Source organism: Tiliqua scincoides, chromosome 3, assembly GCF_035046505.1.
Source record: "Tiliqua scincoides isolate rTilSci1 chromosome 3, rTilSci1.hap2, whole genome shotgun sequence".
Lineage (NCBI taxonomy): Eukaryota > Metazoa > Chordata > Lepidosauria > Squamata > Scincidae > Tiliqua > Tiliqua scincoides.
In genome coordinates, this window is record NC_089823.1 from 165,793,478 (window position 1) to 165,817,661 (window position 24,184).

General features: G+C 42.7%; 1 protein-coding gene across 3 annotated transcripts in view; it reads right to left on the reverse strand.

Moving 5' to 3' along the window:
- Positions 1-24,184, reverse strand: part of INPP5A (inositol polyphosphate-5-phosphatase A) — a 311,939-nt gene that overhangs the window by 189,849 nt on the left and 97,906 nt on the right. For all 3 annotated transcript variants that reach the window (XM_066619882.1, XM_066619883.1, XM_066619884.1), the window contains exon 4: positions 19,773-19,860. In XM_066619882.1, coding sequence (XP_066475979.1) covers positions 19,773-19,860 — 88 coding nt within the window. The remainder of the gene's footprint in view (positions 1-19,772; positions 19,861-24,184) is intronic.

Sequence of the window (24,184 nt, forward strand, 5' to 3'; positions counted from 1 at the left end):
ATGAAATGGAGAGAGTTTTTTTTGTGAAACTACTGCTATTGCAGTTGAAGAAGGAACAGGGGACACAGCACAAGTCACATCCTTTACAGCATGCTCAGTAGGGATCGAAAATCCCAACTGCCAAGAATCCTTCTGTTGAGCTCTAGAAAGATTCTCAGGGAAGAACTAGATGTGATGTAGATAATGAGATTGCTGAAAGCAGAAACTTGCTATCCTGCTCCCCCTTCTCGTACAATAACATCTGGTAAAGGCTGGGGCCATAATAAAGTTGTACAGCACATGCTTTGCATGTAGAAGGCCCCAGACTTGACTCCAGGAAACTCAAGATATCAGGGAAAGACTCCTTTCTAAAATCTTAAGGAGTCACTGTCACTTCATGGTAGGTGATACTGAGTAAATGGATCAACAAGAGTGACTCAGTGGAAGGCAGCTTCCGAAGTCAAAGGGAGGAAAGCAGGGAGGGAGTGGGTGGGACTGGTGGGGGTCATGGCTGGTGTTCATCGCCCCCCCAGATGTGCCACCCAGGATCAAGTGACCCTCTCAGATTCCCCAGGTATGCCACTGCAGCTTCATGTGTTTGTATAAGAAAAAACATTTGACATGGAATAATAGTGTGCACTATTTCCCTGCTGGTCTCCTCCCATAACAAACTAATAATTTGGAGGGTGGGGGAAACGCAATATGTGATTATGTCTCTCCACATGCTTCCCTTGCTGAACATCATGAGAAGAAAAGAGGGAACTGGATATGAGGTTGCCATTTGTGATGGCATCAAGTCTCATACTACTCTGGTGTTAGGGCATCCACCTTGTATTTGGCACATCACCATTATTATGCACTAGCATCTGATCTAGGGAATGCCTCTGCTGGAGAACTTTCAAAGCTAAGTTTGAGATCTACTGATAATCAAATACTGATAGTCAGGTACTGATAATCACCAGAACTAACCTAACCAAAGCACTACCAGTCAGGCTCACACTAGGACTTTATAGCTTTTTAGCTTTTCGGGGGCTCTCGAACTCTCTCCTTTGTGCAGGCATATGTGTGTGTTACAGTTTTCATGTCAGACAAATTGTCAGGAAAGAAGTCCTGATGTGACATTTCACTCTTAATGCCTTAGTGTTGCAGTAAAACAAGACAACCGGTGAAATTATAGGAAAATAAATGCGTAATTTCTTCCTCATTTAGCCATTTTTGAGGCTGGAGTATAGGAAAGTCATTAATGTTATGTCCTCCTATTGATGTACCAACCCTTTCAAGGGATAAGTAATGCTTTTCCTATATTCCTCCATGTGGCCAGTTAAATTAGACACATTATTTCTGTGCTGTTGTAGAACAGAGATCAATAGATACTTGGAGAGCCCTCTACAACTAAGTGGGAACATTTCCTCAGTGTCAAAAGGATCTAGTTTGAGTTGGTACATTGCAAACATTGTTAAATTTAACAAAGGAACAAATACGTATTTCTGACATTTTCATACTACTGGCAACAAGCAAGAAATCCTCTAGTCCGTATTAAAAAAACAGAACAGAAGTTAATTTCCTTCTCTTTTTTCCTGCTTTTAAAAAGTGTTATAGCATGGCATGGAAAATAGTACATTTTATGCCATTTTAAACTGCAGGAGTTATTGATATACAAAGTGTTCAGAACTTATCGATAATTCTTTGATCTACGTATGTTCAAATTGCATGATACACACAGACAGGCCACACTAGGTTGCACTGGATCCTGGGGCACCAAAGACAAAAGGGTTCCCATGCATGCCCAGAGAACCCCCACTTTCCCTTCCTATTCTCCCTGCAAATTATTTAGGACAAGCAAGCACTTCCCTTGCTGGCCAGTGGGGATAAGAGGAAGGAAGATGCACCAGCATGAACTTCACACCCATGCTTCCTCCTCTATCTTTTCTCCACTGGCCCATAGGGTGAGCACTTTGCTCCCAATCCTCACATCATAACTTTGATGAGGAAGGGAGGGAGAAAGAAGCAGTTGCTCTCACTCCTCCCTCACTTCTTTGCCATTCAGGGGGGTATAGAAGGAAAGACCTTTTCATGCTTTGCACTCTAGCATATACAGTTTATGAAAGGCAATTGCAGTGCCCTACCTAGTCAAATGCAGCCCACCAGCCATATACTGTGCATGGCCTTCTAGCACTTGACACTTCTCACCTATTTTGTAGTCCCAAGCAGGCCCCCGAAACAGGATGTTAAAGTCCCTAATGGACTTCCTTACATGATTGATGCAGTGCATTCGTTTTTAATGGGTCATATACTGTGCAAGCCTAGATGAGCAATGATAAACCTGAGGCAATAGATTTCCTTGCCTGTATATGTAATCACCATATCAATTAAATACCAAGTTTGCACAACTAAAAAAATATTGATGTGATGGTAGATCTTTAAGTATTACAGCAGCACTGTGGGATGAATCTATTTTTTCAATCCTGATTATGCAAGAAAGCTGGATAACACTAAATAAGGTTAATATGCCAACGTGCCCCCATAACCATAGCTGAGAGGTACACCCTCGATAGGAAGAGAGTGTACACATCCTCTGCTGGCTTCTGATATCTTAACTGAGGTTGTTACATCAATGCAAACCCGGGGCTGGCCCAGCCATGAGGCCAACTGAAGTAGTGGTTTCAGGCAGCAGATTGGTTGGGGGGCACCCACTTCTGCCCATCCCTCCATTGGACTATAACAGGGGTGGGCAAACTTTCAACTTTAGGGATCCTGGACCTTTAACAGTTGTGTAGGAGAGAGAATTTCCACAGCTGTAGCTTGTCATGACAAGCTGTATTTGCTGAAATTTCCTCTTTTATACTATTGTTAAAGGTCCAGGATCTCTAAAGTTGAAAGTTTCCCCACCCCTGGACTAGCAAAAGGAAGAGGAAGAACAGAGCAGGTATGGAGGAGAGGCTAGTACAACACAGCAGTAAAAGGAAAGTGGTATTGGGCATAACTCCTCAGGCACCAGGAGGCCTTGGGTCAACCCATCATGTACCACAGTATAACCATTCAACTTTTTCATTTGCACTCAATGTCTGAGAATAAGTCAGAGAGTTATTTTGGTAATAGTAATTGAATATAATTTTAGAAAACAGTGGTTACAAACATCTGAAAAATAATGACCCCCAACCCAGGAAAGCCTTAACCACCATTTATTTGTTAGTTTTAAAGATCAATGAGACTTTGTTGCTTTTGTCACAACAGACTAACACAGGTACCTCTGGAATTTGTTTTACAACACTTATTAGGTGCCTGAAAGATTCAAAAATGCAGCTGATTTTTAAAATCTATATCAATACATCTATAAAATAATTACATGAATTGATTTCTGGCATGTCACATTTTAATTAAGTAGACTATAATATATTGGGAAGTTTTGTCAGTTTTTTTCCCCTCGCTGAAAAGATTTACTTTTCATGAATTAAGTTAATTTCAATAAGACATTTTGGAATGCAAAAGTGTCACGGATTCCATTAGAAAACTATGCATGAAAAGTTGTAGCTCCAAACAATCTCTTGATATTAATATAATAAAAAAAGATCTCAGAATGAAGCACGGCTTTCTTTTGCTCCATCAATACTTCATTCTAGCAACATTCACAAGCTCCAATATGCCCATTAGTTCGTATCACTAAACAGTATTCATGCTATTTGTCTAGCGAATCACGCTGCTCTTATTTATGAATTAACTGAATGTCTTCTGGCAAATGTATTAAGCAAGCTTCTTTTCACAGCATTTCATTATTTTACAAGTCATTATTTTCAAATTTTACCATCTGACATAGCTTTGAGAGACAGCTCTGTTCCAAGTCAGGCACTTCATCCAGCATAATATATGCCTTTCAAAAGACTCTTTTCCTACTTTAATCATTGCCAAGCTATATCCACAAACTTTCAAAATGTCATTAGTTGCTGTGTGCAAGCTTCACTGTAATAAATGGGACATTGTGCAGCACATGGAGCTGCTCTCTTGCCAAGCCATAATCCCTAACCCTTTTACTTGTTTTCCTCTAAAAGCACAATATAATTTTTCTATTACTTTCAAAATGGTCTGTTTGAAACTGCAGGCCAGTGAACATAGATTTCTCTGTGCTAACCTCCAGTAAAAGATGGAGCAGAGCACATGACACTTGGAATGGACCAGCAAGAATTATTAACTGTAAAAACTCTGCCGGACTTTGAACAAAACAAATTCAGAGGAGTTGGTTGTAATACTGCTTTTCTGTCTTAACCTTCTTCACACACACCCTTCAATTATGGCATATAAACATCTACTGGGACCAAAATGGGAAACCCATATCCAGGCAGGTATCATCATGTATCAGCCAGATCAGATGTGATTGTATGGACTGCAAAACCACATCTCAGCATGGACAGGCTAAGTAATATGCAAACTCAAATAAATCCTAATGCATCAAAGCAATCTGAGGTAGGAAAAGAAGGTGAAAATTAAGATTTTGCACACACACTCTAAATTGCTTTCAAGCAAATACAAATTAAAATGTGATCTTGCTGCTTTCATTCTGTGATACTGGTCAAATAACAGAACTTACTTAGAAATACACGGGGTTTGTGTGAGTGTGTGTGTTTGCTTAAAGGCAAAGGCTAGTGGACACACAAAAGTCTAGTAGTTGATTTTAACAGGATTTGTTTCAAAGCAAATGTGATGAGAATTGCACATTTACAGTATACCTTTGAAAAAGTGTTGTGAAAGATTTCAAGATTCATTTTTACCCATACTATCAAGTCCAAAATATTCTTTGAACTTTTCCCTCCAAGTTGTTCTATCAATAACTCAAAGCATGGAAGTTTACATGGTTACTTCCATTTCTGGATCATCACACAAAAGAATTCAATACAATCACACTAATTTTTTTTTTCATATACAGTATATATATTAGAAAACCAGTAAGGAAATGAATACGGGAATAAGGGAAATGAATAAGGGAAAGGGAACCTAAATATGAAATTTTACATCTTCTGTGTAGTACCCCAGACTCACTATCTTTAAGAAGTAGACAGTGTAGTTAAAAGTAATTGGGAATGGCAGATAGTACTTTATCAAACTATTTCAGTGATTGAAGGGGCTACAGAAAAACTATATATCAATTAATACATTTTATCTTGTCATAACTATCTGGATTTTCATTTATTAAGGAAATTAACATCTTTATTAAAAGTATATTAGACTTGAAAAGCTTATTTTTTAACCCGCTTCAGGGGTTAATTTAACACCCTAACAGCCCCATCTTTTTGAATTGCTTGTGCCACGATGCAGCGGCACTGAAAGACACTGCTGTATCCAGTGTGGACAACAAGGCTGCTGAAAGTCTCCTCAGGGTAAGAGGTCATTTGGAAAGCCTCCGCAGTCACTATGGGGATACACATGCCTGTACCAGCAAGATCAATGATGAAGACTTGAGCAGCTCTGTATCAGCCAAAACCAATTAGCTCATGTGAAAAGTAGAACTTGAACCTACATTTTCAGATTTAAAAGACTATCTACCTCAACTTTCAAAAATCCAGTTGTCCACACATACTTATATGTGTCACAGCTATAGCCTAAGAACATCGGGAACATTCTTCCAATCTATAGTACAGCTTCCACCCCAAATCTGGCAGAATTCTTGGTTGTCAGGGGAACCAGATACAAGTCTATACTATTCTCAGAGAACACTGGTGTCGGTTTAAATTATGTATAAAGGGTAACGAAATTTTCTAAATAGACTAAGTGGCTGCACTCCTATAATGCACTCCAGTCACCCAAGTTCCTAAACAATGGCCCCCCCATTGCCCAGGATTTTCAAAATTACTCCTATAGCTAACACTCTCAGAACACTTGTACTTTATATGATCTCATTATCCTTCATCTTTCAATACTTTACATATGTTGTGCTCAATCTCCTAAAATTTGGAAAAAATTATTCAATGCCTGATTTCTTCACTGATTTCTATATTCAGTAAACTGAGAAGCTCATTCTGTGCAAAACATAATACCTTAGCTCCATCTCCTGGTGGGAGTGTGCAAGTTAGCCCAGTGGGTTTTTTTTGGGGGGGGGGGGCAGTGGGAACAACATTTAGTCTTTTAAAAAGGAGACAAAATGGTTTCAGAGCTAATCAAGTATTTGAATCTCCTCGGTAGTAAATTCAATTATGTCAGTCTTTTAAAATCATTTTATAATTTTTAGCAAAACTCATAGCTGCCACTATTAATAAGTTCACAAAAAACCAGCAACTTCCATCCACTTCTGGGAACAAGCTGATATTTTCTGAGACCCATTAATAACTCACCCAGGATTTATGTATGAGAAATTCAATTTAATTTCCTTTTTCAATTAATGGCCAATTATTTGAGCCAGGTTTGACTGAAAATATTGCTCAAACATCATCAATCCAGCAAAAATTAACTTTACAATTTTCATAATAATGAGAACATAATTTTAAGCTAAAATAATGCTCTTTATTTAATAATGTTATCCTATACTTTAGTACAGTTACTATACCCTTGTTAAAGGCTCATATTAGCTCAAGGGACAGATATCTATTACAGTGAGAACATTTCTATTTAATGGTAAAAGATTCAACTATTGTGAACATATTTATATTGTTTTACTTCTTTTATCCGTCCCCTAATCTCATTTATCCAACAATTAGGAGACACTGTTCCATGTTATTTGTTGCAGTGAGCAACACAATTCTATATCATCATGAACCTATACACAACAGAGTGATGTAACAGGTTCTTCTAAACAAAAGGTTGGTCAAAGTAGCCAACTGCGCTAAGCAGCAGGGAAATGTGAACAGAGAGGGGGAAACGGGATTGAAAAAATGAAGTAAATGGGGAAGGGGGGAAGGGGTTCCAAACAGCATAAGAAATGCTCAATGGGGTGAGTATTTTTTACTTTTTAGTAATGTTTAAGCTGCACTGAGCAAGCTATTTGTGAAACAATGGTTAAAAGTTAGAGAAAACCAAGCACAGTCATTATTAGTATATAACTATCCCTTTAAATAGAACAATAGCTCTGTTTGCTAGGGCTATAGAGTTTAGTTGATTAAGCAATTAGACCAGGGGTGTCCAAAGTTTTTGGCAGGGGGGCCACATCATCTCTCTGACACTGTGACGGGGGCCAAGGAAAAAAAGAACTAATTTACATTTAAAATTTGAATAAATTTACATAAGTTTACATAAATGAATATATTAAAGATGAACTTATATGAATGAATGGTCTTGCAATAGCTCAAGGCCTATAAAAGGCCTTGCACAAAGCAAGGCTGACTTTTCCTTTGCTGCCACTGCTGCATCACAGATGTGAAACAGCAAGCAGTGGAGGGAGCCCTCATCCCACAGCTCACAAGAGAGGTCAAATAGTTGCCCTCATGCTGAGAGCAGTTGCGTCGGGCCAGTGCGGGCTCCAACAAATCTCTGGAGGGCCAGAGGCTCATTGGAGAGTGGGGGCTCCCTGAGGGCCGCATTGAGAGGCCTGGAGGGCCGCATGTGGCCCCAGGGCCAGGGTTTGGGCACCCCTGAATTAGACTAATTAAAACACAGGTGGTCCTCAGTATCTGAAGGTTTGATAACCCTGGATTTGAATATCTGCAAGGTCCGAAGCCACAGGGTGGGCCATCAGCTGCCCTCCAAAGCCGACCGGAGCTGAGCTAGTGAAATATTGATTGTGAAGTCCACGGGTAATAAATCCATGGATACAGCGGGCCCACTGTATTGGACAGTCAGGAGAAGAAGACTTCCAGCACAATCCTAAGCATGTTTATGCAGAAGTAAGTCTTACTGAGTACAATGGGACTTACACCCTAGTAAGTACGCCTAGGATTTCAGCCTTAGGCACTTTTACTTGAGAGCAAGACGTACTGAACACATTGAGACTTATTTCTGGGTAGTTATGCATAGGATTATGCTGCTAAACTAGCAAAGTTGGGTTGTTTTAAGATAGCACCATGAGAGAAGGAGACATAGAAGGACAACTGCTGATGAAATGGAAGAAAAAGAGAGAGAGTGTAACCAGAGAGTAAGAAGTACAATATATTCATATGGGTGTAGGCAAAAGACTTTAACAATGCAAATACTGGCAAAATGTCAACACAAAACTATCCAAATTTTCAGATGTTTACTTCCAAAGGTTTCCTCTATTAGCCCTAACAAAATGGCTAGCCCCTTCTCATGTCACACCAAAACACTAATCATCACACTGTTCTTTAATTTTACAAGCATTCTCCTGATCCAACAGAGTTCATACATTTTCTCTAACATCCAGTGTCAAGTATTCCATAAGGCCTGGATAAATGATGATTGCTCTCTCTACCATTCCTCATTTTTCTGATTGTTCCAGGAATATTGCCTAGAGCAGATGAGGAGAATTCATCATACAGACAGTAAGAAAGGTAAATGAATAAATGAAATCATGAAGATGATTTCACTATGGGCCAGATATACATTTCACAGAAGTTAAGAAAACACACACATATACATGGACACACATGTCTCAGAACCAAACTCTGCATAACTGATGTTACAAAGATTACACTAACTCAGTGGTCAGGGAACAGGGGTAAATTACCCCAAATGGGGTAAAAGTGAAAATCTGGGGGTAATGAGGAGGTTGCGCTGGCCAATGGCGGAACTATCGGCATAGCAGCGGAAGGGAGCAGGCGATACACTCAGGCTGTATCCACAGCCTGCGTGTATCGCAGCCGCCCGCTCTCTCCACTCTGTGCGGGAGACTGGAGCTGCCCGGCGCTGTAGTGATGATGTCATCACACAGCGCCGGGCTGTCAGTGTCTCCCGCCGAGCGGACAGAGCGGGAGGAAGAAGAAAAGCCGCGCCGACCGACGTGGGATCGAGGTAAGGTGAGTATTGTTTATTTATTTTTATTGGGGGCATCGTTGGGCTACCTATACTGGGGGGATCACCGGGCTACTAACTACCTATACTGGGGGGTCATCTGGCTACTGACTACCTATACTGGGGGATCACCGGGCTACTAACTACCTATACTGGGGGGTCATCTGGCTACTGACTACCTATACTGGGGGATCACCGGGCTACTAACTACCTATACTGGGGGGGTCATCTGGCTACTGACTACCTATACTGGGGGGTCATCTGGCTACTGACTACCTATACTGGGGACATCACTTAGCTACTGACTACCTATACTGGGGGGTTACCTGGCTACTAACTACCTATACTGGGGGCATCACTTGGCTACCTATACTGGGGGGGTCATCTGGCTACTGACTACCTATACTGAGGCATCACTTGGCTACTGGCTACCTATACTGGGGCATCACTGTGCAACGGGCTACCTATACTGGGGGCATCACCTAGCTGCTGGCTACTTATACTGGGGGCATGACCTAGCTATACTGGAGGCTATACTGAATATACATTCAGTCAATGTTCAGCATCCAAGGCTAGCTTTGAAGTGGCCTGGTTGATTGCCCGAAACAAAAAACCTTATACTATTGGTGAGGATTTGGTTAAACCAGCAGCTTTGAAAATGGCAGAGATTATGTGTGGTCAGAATGAAGCCAAGAAACTAAATTGTGTGCCCTTGTCTGCAAGAGTTGTTAAAGAAAGAGTTTCTATTTTAGCAAAAAATGTGAGGCAACAAGTTATTTCCTCAGTAAAAGAGAGTAAATACTTTGCTATTCAGCTAGATGAGACTACGGATGTTAGTAGTAATTCTCAGCTGATGGTATATGTCCGCTACAAAGGTTTACATTTAATTGAAGAGGAATTGTTGTTTTGTTCTCCTCTTGACTTGCGATCTCGTGGAATTGATATCTTCAATAAAGTTAATGAATACTTTAATGACGTCAATTTAAAGTGGGAAGACTGCCTTGCTGTGTCTGTTGATGGAGCTCTAGCTATGTTGGGTCATGTTAATGGTTTTGTGGCTTTTGTGAGAGAGAGAAACCCAAAAGTTGAAGTAAACCACTGTATTATCCATCGCCAGGCTCTGCTTGTGAAACATTTGGAACCTACATTAGAGGCCGTCATGCATGATGTTATGAAGATTGTCAATGTTGTCAAAGGACATGCACTAAACACGCGATTATTTCGTGAATTATGTAAAGCTGGTGATGCTGAATATACAGACCTACTTTATCATACCGAAGTGAGGTGGCTCTCACGTGGAAATGTTCTGAACCGAGTGTGGGCTCTCAAAACTGAACTTGAAAGTTTTATGGTTGAGCAAAAGCATGTTCTTGCAGAGAAGTTTACAAACCCCTTGTGGGTTGCACATCTTGCATATTTAGCAGATATGTTTGAGCATGTTAATGTATTGAACAAAGAATTGCAAGGAAAAAACATAAATATAATTTCAGCCAGAGAAAAGATTTCTGCATTTGGATCAAAGCTTTCATATTGGAGGCAAAAAGTTGAACAGAAAAAGATAGCTACCTTTTCAACGTTAGCTTTGTTCTTGGAAGATTGTGAAAATATTACTTTTGAAGACATCAAGGATACAGTTATAAGGCATCTTACTAAACTCAAAGAGCGGTTCTCTGATTACTTTCCAGATCTTGATTCACATGCTGTCAGTTGGATTGTAGACCCCTTTAAATGTGAAATTTGTGCTGTACCAGAAGAGCCTCAAGGGTTGGCAGAGTCACTTCTTGAGCTTCGATGCAGTAATGAAGCACAGATTGCATTTGAAAACAAAGCAGATCTTTCACATTTTTGGATGTCAACACCTGCAAAGGCCTTCAAAATTGCACATGAGGAAGCATTCAAAAAGTTGCTGCCTTTTGCAACAACCTACCTTTGCGAACAAGGATTTTCCACTCTTACGAACATAAAAACAAAGACAAGAAATCGATTGGACCCGGAAGACTGTATCCATATTGCTCTGACATCAAAATGTCCCAATATTGATGATCTCGTATCCAAGATGAAGCAACATCATTTCTCCAAAACCTGAAGTTTTCAAGTAAGTTGAAGCTTTCAAAGTAATTTTAAATACAGTATTTGAATTCAAAATGTTATTGGATGTATGATTTCCTTACTTTCAAATCAAGGGGGTAACGTCTGCGTTTATAAATTTTTTGGGGGGTAAGAGGTAAAAAAGTTCCCTGACCCCTGCACTAACTGGTACAGAGGGTCAGGGAAGGAGATGCACAGTGGCCATGAAGAGAAGAGTAACAGAGTATTAAGATGGTCCAATTTGCAAGGCACTGATCTTCCACCCAGTGGAAGCTGAGTTCATTTTTGGAGTTTTATCAGACACTGCTTATATTTCCCTCCTTCCTCACAATCATGAAGGTTGAATGTTAAATTTAAAAAATAGAAAGCTTAAAGTCTTAGGACGTAATATGCTATTACAGACAATGGCCTCCTTGTTTGTACAGGTTTGTATATAAGCTGGACAGGTTGATGAGCAAGACTTCGGTCATACAAGTTCGCTTTGTGGGACTCAAGATGATATCTTTCTACAGATAAAGACTGCTAGCTGAAACCACAACAGGGCCCTTTCTCCTATGAGGTGCGGCCTCAAGAACTCTCTGTTCCTCAAACCTAGAACTGCTCCCTCCTTACTGGCTTTTTGCAAGTCTGAAGACTTTTTAAAATTTCACATCAATTTTAATTAGGATGTCACTAGTTTCTATTGTCTGCTTTTACCGTACTGATTGTTTTTATTGCTTTTTTTCCTTGCTTTTTATTGCATTAGTCATCTCCAGAAGGGTGGAAAGTGATATATGAAACAAACAAACAATCAGGACAAAAGTGGAATAGCATTTACTCACCTTGCGGACCGACTGCATTTATGAGGGAAGTATCCTACAATTACAGTTACCTACTGTATTCCATGCTAGTCAAATTCACTCCATTACATTACACAGTTGCTATAGGTGCTATAATGCATTCAACCACAAGATGGGGCTGAATGTAATGCAATGTAATTATATTCTATTACACTCAGCCCCATCTAGTTGCTGAATGCTGGATACCTATAGCATCTATGTAATGTAATGGAGTGAAATTGACTAGCATGGAATAAGTAAGCTGAATGTCTTCATAATGATGGAATTGCTTAACCGGGGATTGGAGAATCTATCCTTGTTAAGCGACACCTGTATTGTTAGCAGTGATGCAATGCAAGACTACAATAGCATGGAGGGAGTATATATCTATACAAATATGTATAGTGTATATTTAAATATCTCGGAACAGAGCTGGAGCCAGTAGTCGTTAGCACATCTCCTGGCAGTCTGTTGGACTTTGCTGCGAGCAGTTCGGAGGACCTGCAGGTTGCGCTCACTGGGACAGGCCTTGTATGCTGCTTGAGCTCTCCTCTTTTCCTCAATGACTGGTGTCAACTCCTCAGAGTGGGCTTCAAACCAGTCCAGCTGAAATGTCTGCGTGACTTCCTCTTTGCCGACGATGCAGCTGTCACTACCCACTCTGCCAAAGATCTCCAGCAGCTCATGGATCGTTTTAGCAAGGCCTGCCAAGATTTTGGACTGACAATCAGCCTGAAGAAAACACAGGTCATGGTTCAGGATGTGGACTCACCTCCCTGCATTACAATCTCTGAGCATGAACTGGAGGTTGTCCATGACTTTGTGTACCTTGGCTCAACGATCTCCGACACACATTCTCTCGATACCGAGCTAAACAAGCGCATCGGTAAAGCAGCTACCACGTTTTCCAGACTCACAAAGAGAGTCTGGTCCAACAAGAAGCTGACGGAACATACCAAGATCCAGGTCTACAGAGCTTGCGTCCTGAGTACACTTCTGTACTGCAGCGAGTCATGGACTCTTCGCTCACAACAGGAGAGGAAACTGAGCGCTTTCCACATGCGCTGCCTCCGACGCATCCTCGGCATCACCTGGCAGGACAAAGTTCCAAACAACACAGTCCTGGAACGTGCTGGAATCCCTAGCATGTATTCACTGCTGAAACAGAGACGCCTGCGTTGGCTTGGTCATGTCGTGAGAATGGATGATGGCCGGATCCCAAAGGATCTCCTCTATGGAGAACTCGTGCAAGGAAAGCGCCCTACAGGTAGACCACAGCTGCGATACAAGGACATCTGCAAGAGGGATCTGAAGGCCTTAGGGATGGACCTCAACAAGTGGGAAACCCTGGCCTCTGAGCGGCCCGCTTGGAGGCAGGCTGTGCAGCATGGCCTTTCCCAGTTTGAAGAGACACTTTGCCAACAGTCTGAGGCTAAGAGGCAAAGAAGGAAGGCCCATAGCCAGGGAGACAGACCAGGGACAGACTGCACTTGCTCCCGGTGTGGAAGGGATTGTCACTCCCGGATTGGCCTTTTCAGCCACACTAGACGCTGTGCCAGAACCACCTTTCAGAGCGCGATACCATAGTCTTTCGAGACTGAAGGTTGCCAATAATATATTTAAATATGACATTGGTCTTGTTAGGATATTCTGTAAACTTATAGAATGTTCATGAGGCCACTAGCAAGTTCCACTCCACCACCATGCCCTCTAATTCCCTGGCTGTGGAGTTTTTTCAGTAGCATTTGGTGCGGGACCATGTCGAACGCCTTCTGAAAGTCCAGATATAAAATGTCCGTGGGTTCTCCCGTATCCACATGCCTGTTGACCTTTTCAAAGAATTCTATAAGGTCTGTGAGGCAAGACTTACCCATATAGAAGCCATGCTGATTCTCCCTCAGCAAGGCCTGTTCGTCTATGTGTTTTGAGATTCTATCTTTGATTCCACCATCTTATCCGGTATAGATGTTAGGCTGACCAGCCTATAGTTTCCCAGGTCCCCCCTCTTTCCCTTTTTAAAGATTGGTATGACATTTGCTATCCTCCAATCCTCTGGCACCGTGGCCATTTTGAGGGACAAGTTACATGTTTTAGTCAAGAGATCTGCAACTTCATTCTTCAATTCCTTAATAACTCTTGGGTGGATGCCATCAGGGTCGGGTGACTTATTGATCTTTATCAATGAGGTCTGAAACATCTTCTCTTTTAACCTCTATCTGACATAATTCCTTGGTCAGGAGGGGCCGTTCGGGCAGCGGTATCTGCCCGAGGTCTTCTGCCGTGAAGACGGATGCAAAGAACTCATTTAATTTCTCTGCCATCTCTAAGTCTCCTTTTATCTCCCCTTTCCCTCCCTCACCATCCAGAGGGCCAACCGCTTCTCTGGTGGGTTTCCTGCTTCTAACATATTTGAAGAAGCTTTTATTATTCCCCTTAATGTTGCTAGCCATGCATTCCTCATAGTCTCGCTTGGCCTGCCGTATCACCTTCTTACATTTCTTTTGCCACAGTTTATGTTCCTTTTTATTCTCCTCATTAGGGCAAGACTTCCATTTACAGAAGGAAGTTTCCTTGCCCTTTACGCCCTTTCTAACTTGGCTGGTTAGCCATGTGGGCACCCTCCTGGACTTAGTTGAGCCCTTCTCCCTTTGTGGTATACACTTCTGCTGGGCCTCTATTACTGTTGTTTTAAGCAACCTCCATGCACTCCGGAGAGATTGGACTCTTTTTACCCTCCCTTTCAACCTCCTTTTAACCAGCCTCCTCATTTGAGGGAAGTCTGCTCATCAGAAGTCAAGGGTTTTTGTGAGAGATTTGCCCGGTATTCTTCCCCTGACATGCATGTCGAAACGATTCAAAGCATGATCACTGTTCCCCAATGGCTCAGTAACATTTACATCTCTAACCAGGTCCTGAGTACCATACAATATTAAATCCAGAGTCACCTGTCCTCTTGTGGGCTCCATGACTAGCTGCTCTAAGGCACAGTCATTTAACATGTCAAGGAATCCGGTCTCCTTTTCGTGACCAGAACACAAATTGACCCAGTCTATATGAGGATAATTGAAGTCCCTCATGATTACAAACCTGTCCCTCCTTATCACCTCTCCAATCTGTTTCCTCATTTCAAGGTCCCCTTCCGGTTTCTGGTCTGGAGGACAACAGTAAGCCTCCAGTACTACATCGCTCTTCAGGTCTGGTAATTTAACCCACAGAGATTCTATGGTAGAGTGGGACCCGCCTTCAATCTCTACTTTGCTGGATTCTATCCCTTCCTTAACGTAAACGGCCACCCCAACTCCAACTCACCCCTCCTGTAGAGTTTATAGCCTGGGATTGCGGTATCCCGCTGATTCTCTGCATTCCACCAGGTTTCTGTTATGCCCACTATGTCAATGTTTTCCTTTGTCACCAGATATTCCAGTTCTCCCATCTTTGCTCGGAGACTTTGGGCATTTGCATAAAAGCATTTGTACATGGAATGCCCCAGGATGGGATGCTTATTAACTCCTTTGTCCCCACATCCTCTCACTTTGCCAAACCGTCTATCACATCCCATCACGCTACCATTCCCAATTTTTTCTCCTACTCTGCCTTTACCTTGTTGTTCTCTAACTTCCCCATCCTCGTCTCATAGGGAGTTGCCCCTCGGCTCCTGTCGGCTTTCCCCCAGGGATCAGTTTAAAAGCTGCTCTGCCACCTTTTTAATGTTATGCGCCAGCAGTCTGGTTCCATTCTGGTTCAAATGAAGCCCGTCCCTCTTGTACAGGCCCTGCTTGTCCCAAAACGTTCCCCAGTGCCTAATGAATCTAAACCCCTCCTCCCTACACCACCGTCTCACCCATGCATTGAGACCCCTGATCTCCGCCTGCCTAGCTGGCCCTGTGTGTGGAACAGGTAGCATTTCCGAGAATGCTACCTTTGAGGTCCTGGCTTTCAGCTTCCTACCTAATAGCCTAAATTTGGCCTCCAGGGCCTCCCAGCTACAGTTGCCCACGTCGTTGGTGCCGACACGCACCACAACCGCTACCTCCTTCCGGAGGTACAGCCTTTGACTATAGCCTCAGGTGTATGACTTGGGTACAGCCTTGAGGCATAGCCTTTAACTATAGCCAAAGTAGCATCATTATAACTGCTTTAAGGAAGAGGAAAAATAAAAATGAAGGTAAAAGCGGGGGGGGGGGGAGGTGCCCAATAGTAGGCTTTTATAAGCATCCTGTATTGTGTGTGATGGGATTGGAGTGCCACATTACTTCTTGGTCAAATAAAGGCATGCACAGAGAGTAAAGAAGGAAAATCTGCACCTCTCCTTACAATTCTCTAAACTGCCAGAAGCGGCCTATCTCGTGCCTGATCCCATTAAAAGGGTATCAGTCAATTTCATTCTATTTGAAATTAACCCTAGAGAGTAAAATGTCCTCTTAAGCATAGTAACGATGCTAATTAAAAGAGGAGCTTATATTTCAAGAAAATGACAAACATGGAAACTGTGGGCATTCACCTTTCCCCTTTCAATTTCATATGACACAAACTGATGCGTTCTTTTACCTGACACATCTCTTTTAGGCCTCATTCTTAGGCCTCATTCATGCATTAACTGATAGCATCACTTGAAAATAACACCACACTAGGACAGAGTAATGATGTTCACAGATCTGGAGGTATGTTACTATCAGAATCAGAGGTAGCACGCCTCTGAAAAGCAATGACGGGAAAGGGCATACCTTCATCTTCTGCTTGTGAGCTAGCCAGGAGCAATGTGTGGGCCAGTGTGGGAAACAGGATGCTAGACTAAATAGTCCTGTGGCCTGACCCAGCAGGGCACTTATGCTATGTTAATGTTTTCTTTGAGGGACTCTAACAGTGTACAGTGGTGCCTCGCATAACGAAATTAATCCGTTCCGCGAGTCCTTTCGTTATGCGAGTTTTTCGTTTTGCGAAGCACGTTTTCCCATAGGAATGCATTGAAATTTAATTAATGCATTCCTATGGGCAAGAAAAGTCAGAACAAAGTCAAATTTGGTTTACAAAGTGTTTATTAAGTGCTCTTTAAAGGCATACATACTGTACAGAGGATTTCAAAAACGGGGGGGGGATGCTGAGTGGGGAGCTTGAAGGCTGTAATCCTGTGCACACTTTCCTGGGAGTACGCACAATGGGACTTACTTTTGAGGAGACACGCACAGGATTGTGCTCTAAGCTGGGGAGGACACAGCAGCTGCACTCAATTGCTTGCTTTTGCCGTGATCGTGGGGGGAAACGTGAAGGAAATGGGGCAGTGAGAGGGTGAATGAGCGATGGGGGGATGCTGAGTGGGGAGTTTGAAGGCTGTAATCCTGTGCACACTTTCCTGGGAGCAAGCTGACATGAAGATCTGCCCCTTACTAGGGTGGACGGGGTCATAAAGGGACATGAAGATCCGCCCCTTACTAGGGTGGACGGGGTCATAAAGGGACATGAAGATCCGCCCCTTACTAGGGTGGACAGGGTCATAAAGGGACATGAAGATCCTCCCCTTACTAGGGTGGACGGGGTCATAAAGGGACATGAAGATCCGCCCCTTACTAGGGTGGACGGGGTCATAAAGGGACATGAAGATCCGCCCCTTACTAGGGTGGACGGGGTCATAAAGGGACATGAAGATCCGCCCCTTACTAGGGTGGACGGGGTCATAAAGGGACATGAAGATCCGCCCCTTACTAGGGTGGACGGGATCATAAAGGGACATGAAGATCCGCCCCTTACTAGGGTGGACGGGATCATAAAGGGACATGAAGATCCGCCCCTTACTAGGGTGGACGGGGTCATAAAGGGACATGAAGATCCTCCCCTTACTAGGGTGGACGGGGTCATAAAGGGACATGAAGATCCGTCCCTTACTAGGGTGGACGGGATCATAAAGGGACATGAAGATCCGCCCCTTACTAGGGTGGACGGGATCATAAAGGGACATGAAGATCCCCCCCTTAAGACAAACCAGGACAATAAAAATAAAATTCGTTATGCGAAGCATAAGTCATAAAAATTTGTTATGCGAGTTACCAAACTTCGCACACCGCTTTCGTTCTGCGGGTTTTTCGCTGCGCGGGGCATTCGTTATGTGAGGTACCACTGTAGCTGAATTCAACTGGGCAATTTGCCAGAGGCAAGCTGCAACACGACTCTGGAAAAGAAGCAAATAGCAAATACCTTGGGCCTTCTACACTGTTGTTGAACCTGCAGACTATCCCCAGGTGATTGCTCTGGTTCCTTAAAAGGATTAAAAGCCAGAATAGTCCTCACCAGTGCTCTTTAAGGCTTCAGGGAAAGAAACAGCATACACGCATTAAGAAAAAAGTGAGAAAAGGCAGTGGAGGTTGGGCAAGCCATTACAGAACAGCAAGAGTAGGTCAAAGGCAGACCACCCTTCTTTCTGGCCCTTCCGCCTACTCTCTTTGTGTCTTTGGGGGTCTGAGCAGCTGCCCTGTGGGTCTGAAACTGCTGTGCTGAAAGCCAGATTGGTGAATAATAAGACCAGCCTGATCCAGGATTTAATCCTTGAGAAGGGTGCTGACCTGGCTGGTATTACAAAGACCTGGTTAGATGAGTTAATCTGGGTGTGTTTAACCTGAGGGGTTAATCTCATCCAGTTGTCTCCACTAGGTTTCTGTGTGCTGCAGCATCCATGGTGGAAAGAGCAAGGAGGCAGTTGTATTTGCTCCCTTTTCGCAAATGCCACAGGCTCCAAATGCTACTGCTGGTCAAACATTCATCTGAATCCCTTTAGGTTTTGAGGATGCACCCTTGCCATATGGGTTTGAACAAAGATCCTCTGCAGAGTTCCACTGCAGCCCCACTCCCAACCCCAGGAGTGGGAAAGGTAATGTTTCAAACATCTATAATCTTCTATACCTGCAGGGAGGTGGCAATGAGATGCAAGTATCTTGTGATCTTGTGTGCGCTCCCTGAGGTGGGCTGCTGTGAGATACAAGAAGCTGAACTAGATGGGCACTGGGCCAGAACCAACAGGGCTCTTCTTATGTATTCTTGCCCCCTACATGGCACCACGGCATGCATACTCAGGTGGCACCACTCTCCCTCACAAACACCAAACATACATCTCAAGGTAAAGAATAGGCACAACTGATGCTGTCGTCAACTCCCTGTTACTCTTCTGTGCTTCACCTTGATCCCCACAGGAAGCTGTCCCACAAGCAAAGATACCATTCAGAATCCAAGAGAAGGTCATAGACTGCCTGAAGCCATTCGTAATTGCCCAGCTGCTGCTCAGTAAGGTTGCTGACCTATTCATTCCAGTCAGGCCCCTGTGGCTTTGCAACTCCATGGCAGACAGTGAACCAATTGATTCAGTCAGACTTCAAAGGCACAAGTTACTTGGCTGCCTGCTGGATAACTTGCAATGGCACAACAGCCCTGTTGGCAATAAAAACAACCCCACCTGTGTGTTTCTCTTTCAAGGGAATATTCCCACAGTATTGGCCGCACACCAGAACCTGCCCCTGGTTGATTTACCCTGGTGGCACTTCTCTGGCTGCTGGTATTGGGACTGGGTGACTCCAATGATTGGTTCCTTGGGCATCACAGTAATGACACATGGATGAAGCGGTGATGATGAAACACCGATAACAGGACGCTGCTCTGTGAATGAAAGGCTGTGTTGGGGTTTCCATGGAAGATGTCAGTGTGACTGGAAAGGGCTGCATCAGTGTTACTGGGAGGACTGCATTAGCAATCCTGTGAGGATTGTGCTAGCAAAGCATTTCCTAGCCAGACTTCGGATATGAGGCATGGTATCTGTGCAAAGTCAGCACAGTGTACAAAGAGAATTGGGCTGCTAATGTAGCAACAGTGCTTCATAACAACTGCAGGAATCAGTCCTTGAAGTACATTTATTATGCAATCTTTGCCAACAGTAAGGGCTCTCAGACAAATACCATGTGATGGCGAATAGAGAACATTATTGCTACACAAACCAAATCTGAATTTGCACTGGAAATTTACCGTAAAATGTTCCTGTGACTTGTAGTTCTCATCCAGATAAACCCGGGCTCTATTGTAGTCTTTCATTGCATCACTTGATAACAATTCTCTGAAAGACACAATATGAAAGAAATGAAGTGTTAATATTGTGCTCAGGCATTAAATGCCTATTAACTAAAAAAGGGGTAAAAAGTTTAAAATGTGATACAGGACCCTTACATAACAGAATGATAATATTTCAATAAATTCCATTTTCTTCCCCATAATGTCTCATTTGGTTCTGTGCTCCTTCACAAAGACAATCCTATCAAGTCATCCAGAATCCAAATCTATTCAAAACACACCCCATACAAACACATTTCATTTTACAACCACCCAAGTGACATGAGAATGCCTCCCTTTTCATAAGTAACAAGAAGCCATCTAGCATGGTTGGGTTGAATAAAGGCAGCAAGTTAGATAAAGGTAGGTTGTGTTGAATAAAGGCAGCAGAGGGCAGTGTTTCACTACTTTCAGTACAGTACATGCTAGAAACTACTTCACATTAATTTATGCGATGAAATTTTCACTGAAAAGATCGCACTACATAACTATAATAGGAAAGTTACATCAGTGAGTTCAGGCAAATTCCTTAACAAAATAGCCATTGGACAAAAGCTCTGCAGACAAAGTTAAATATATTTCACTAACAGTGGAAATGTTAACAAGAATTGTTAGGATCTATCTATTTGAAATTAAAGAACGTTTAACAACATGGAGATCAGCATGATGAGGACTTGTGGCACCAAACTATAAACACAGAAAAGAGGAAAGTAAATTCCTGATCACAAAGGAAATATGAAAAAGGAAATTTTGGGTAGAAGGTATAAAAAATGTTTAGGCATCATCAACATATATAAAAACAAATTAAAACCAAACACTAATGAATCACTAATGTAATTAATAAAACTAATAATTTTTTAACAAAGAAAACTTTGCAAAATGTATAGCAAACAGTCTGGCAATCCACTCTTTGGTGTCAGGGTAGTATTTTTAAATGCTTTTAATCATGAACTGCTAAACTCATTTCAAGCCAAAGGTGGTTCAAATGGCCAAAATATATAAAGAGGGGGACACCCTTAGCTGTGTAGCTCTTCACTTATAAGTGGAGGTTTTTGTTTCTGGTGAATAAGATAACAGCCTAACACAATGGGCTTACATCTGAGTAAGAACATAACAGCCCCACTGGATCAGGCCATAGGCCCATCTAGTCCAGCTTCCTGTATCTCACAGCGGCCCACCAAATGCCCCAGGGAGCACACCAGATAACAAGAGACCTCATCCTGGTGCCCTCCCTTGCATCTGGCATTCTGACATAGTCCATTTCTAAAATCAGGAGGTTGCGCATACACATCATGGCTTGTACCCCGTAATGGATTTTTCCTCCAGAAACTTGTCCAATCCCCTTTTAAAGGCGTCCAGGCCAGTCGCCATCACCACATCCTGTGGCAAAGAGTTCCACAGACCAACCACATGCTGAGTAAAGTAATAAAACCGTTTTCTAACATCTCTACTTATAAGTGACAGAAGAATGGGTCACATGAGGACCCATTATAGTGATCTGCATGTGGGGACGAAAGACTGAGGCTTAAGCTCGTGCCTTCTTCTGCCACACATGAAACTTTCACTGCAAGCAGGGTTCTGTTTGAATAGTTCGTAGAGCAGCAATTTTCAAACATTTTCTCTCACAGCACACTGACAAGGCGCTAAAGTTGTCAAGGAACACCATCAGTTTTTTTAAACATTGGCAAAGTACATAATGCTGCTGGTAGGGGGCTCAAATCCCCTAATTGCCCTACTAAAAAATGACCCTCCCCAAACTCCCGTGGCAAACCTGGGGACCATCTGTGGCACAACAGTGTGCCATGGCACAGTGGTTGATAATCACTGTCTAAGGGCACAGTCCTAACCCCTTCTGTCAGTGCTTTCCAGCACTGACATAAGGGCAATGCAGCTTTGAGGTAACAGAACAAACATTCCCTTACTTTAAGGAGGCCTCCGTGAGTGACACCCAACTGCAGGATGCAGCACACGTCCCATTGGCACCGCTATGCCAGTGCTGGAAAGCACTGACATAAGGGGTTAGGATTACGCCTTTAGAGTCAACTTTCTGCAGCAAATTAACTCACTACCAATATTGTTCATTCACTGTATAAGAACGTTTTAAAATTCTTTAGGCTGCAATTCTGTACATACCTTCCTGAGATTAAATCCTATTGAATGCAGTGGAACTTACTTGCACAAGCATGCACAAAACTGCATTATTAGGGACTTCATTCCATTCAAAATGCTATGTTCATTCTCAAAGTTTTTGAACAACCACTGAACAACCCTGAACGAGGAGATGTGGGTTCAAATGTCAACACAGGCACAAATTATCCAAATATGCTTCATTTGCCTAACTGGACAACAGGGATGAAATGTGGAAAGTGGGTCTGTAAGTCTAGTGTTGATAAGGCTTTAACTCAGAAACCATCAGACAATAGGAAGGAGGCAAGCAAAGAGAACAGGAAAGAGTGTATGCAGATCAAAAGAGTTCTCAAAGCATTCCTTGAGGATTACAAAAATGGAACAGGAATCAGAATTCATGTTGTTTTGATGTTCAAGAACTATAAGATCTGGTAACCTGTGGAGCAGGGTTCCTCACCCTGTTAGGTAGTATAGTTTCGATGCCCTCTGAGGTTTTTTTTTTTAAAAATTTGCCCTCCCAATTCTCTTAAGATTTGAAAACAGAGATGCTCCTAAAAATTGTCATTGTGATATAAACCATGAAATATGAATAATATCGTTATCTGGGGCCTCCAAATGTCTTATAACGCCTATACAATACAATAATACCTTTATTGGCATATAAAATTACAACAATCACTAAAGAATAATCGACCACTGAAGGGATATACATGATGGAGAGGGGAAATAGAAATTGATTTAGGAAATGGAAGATATTTTAATAATTTGGGATAAAAAACTGGCAACTGCTAAGGTAATATCTGCCTGGTTATCGCTTAGCAAAGCGAAACAGGGATCGACAAATGGAACAGTAGGATGTCGTAAAAAGGGATCCAAAAACAACTTTCGAAGTGGACAATGCACTGGGCAATGAATCAGGATATGCTCCAATGTGTCCGGCTCGAGGTGACAGAAGGAGTACAATCTGCTGTACCGAGGAGTATGAGAAAATCTGCCAAGATGGTACGAGGAAGGAAAAATGTTAAAACCCGCAAGCATAAAAGCCCTTCTAAGGGAAGGATTTATTAGGGTATCAAAGTATTTCGAAAGCTGACCTGGTAAAGGACAGAGACCAAAAAAAAGAGGGGAACAACTGGGTTAAGATCCACGGAAAGAGAAGTAAATTCAGCTTCCCAAAGCCTAGATTGGATTAACTTATAGGCCCTGTTAACATCAAGGCCCACTAAGGATTCCAACAAAAGATCTAAGGAATCCAATTTGGAATCAATATTTAAATACCAACTAGACAAAAAGAGGTCTCTTAACAGGTCATTGAGAAGGGAATCGGGTGGGCCTTATAAGGCAAAGTGACATCACTTCTGGTTTCCATCGGGAAATCATAAGTTGCGTCTTTTTGGCTGAAACAGCCATTCTGAGCCTCACAGAGGCAGCGCATGGATGCACACTGCCTCGGCGTGGCTCAGAAAGCCCCCAAAGGCGAGGGGAGTACAGCTCCCCTTGGCTTAAGAGACTTTGTTTAAAGTCAGGCATTGCTTGACGACGGGGTGTTGGACGCATCCCTGTTGTTAAGCAACGCACAACTGTAATTAAGAATCTTCAAGTAACATTTCAGAGTAGCTTGCTCCAGCTCCTTGCTCTGCAGGAACAAGCAGTGTTTGAGTGGTGGAAGCATCAGAAGTCAGCCAGGTGGGGTGGCTTACCAAGGGCCCATACTCAAAGAGCCCACCTGACTGAGCCAACCCCATGAACCCACATAGTGAGCAGCTGCCACAAATTCTGACAACCATTCAGTGACAGAGAGCATGGGAGGAGAGGCACCTGCTACTGCCACCATCCATCAATGGTAAAACCTAGAGAGGAGGCAGACTATGTGTGATTATACTATCCTATGGGCAACAGACTCAGAAGGCTGTACGCTTGTGATTCATCTCACCCTATCCTATTATTATTATTATTATTTTATTAATTTATATCCCGTCTTTTTGCCCTATGGGCACACAAGGCAGCCTACAACAATTAGCTCCAACAAATACAAAATTAAAAATTAAAAACAATAATTAAAACAATTTACAAATCCTAGCAGTTTTCAGAGAGTGTGAGCCGCTCTAAGTCATTGCAGGGGTGGGGGGAAGGCAGTAATAGCGTCGTTCAGGGGACTGCAGGGGCTTGGCTGTACTTACCAGAGCCTCCTGCAGCCTCCAGGG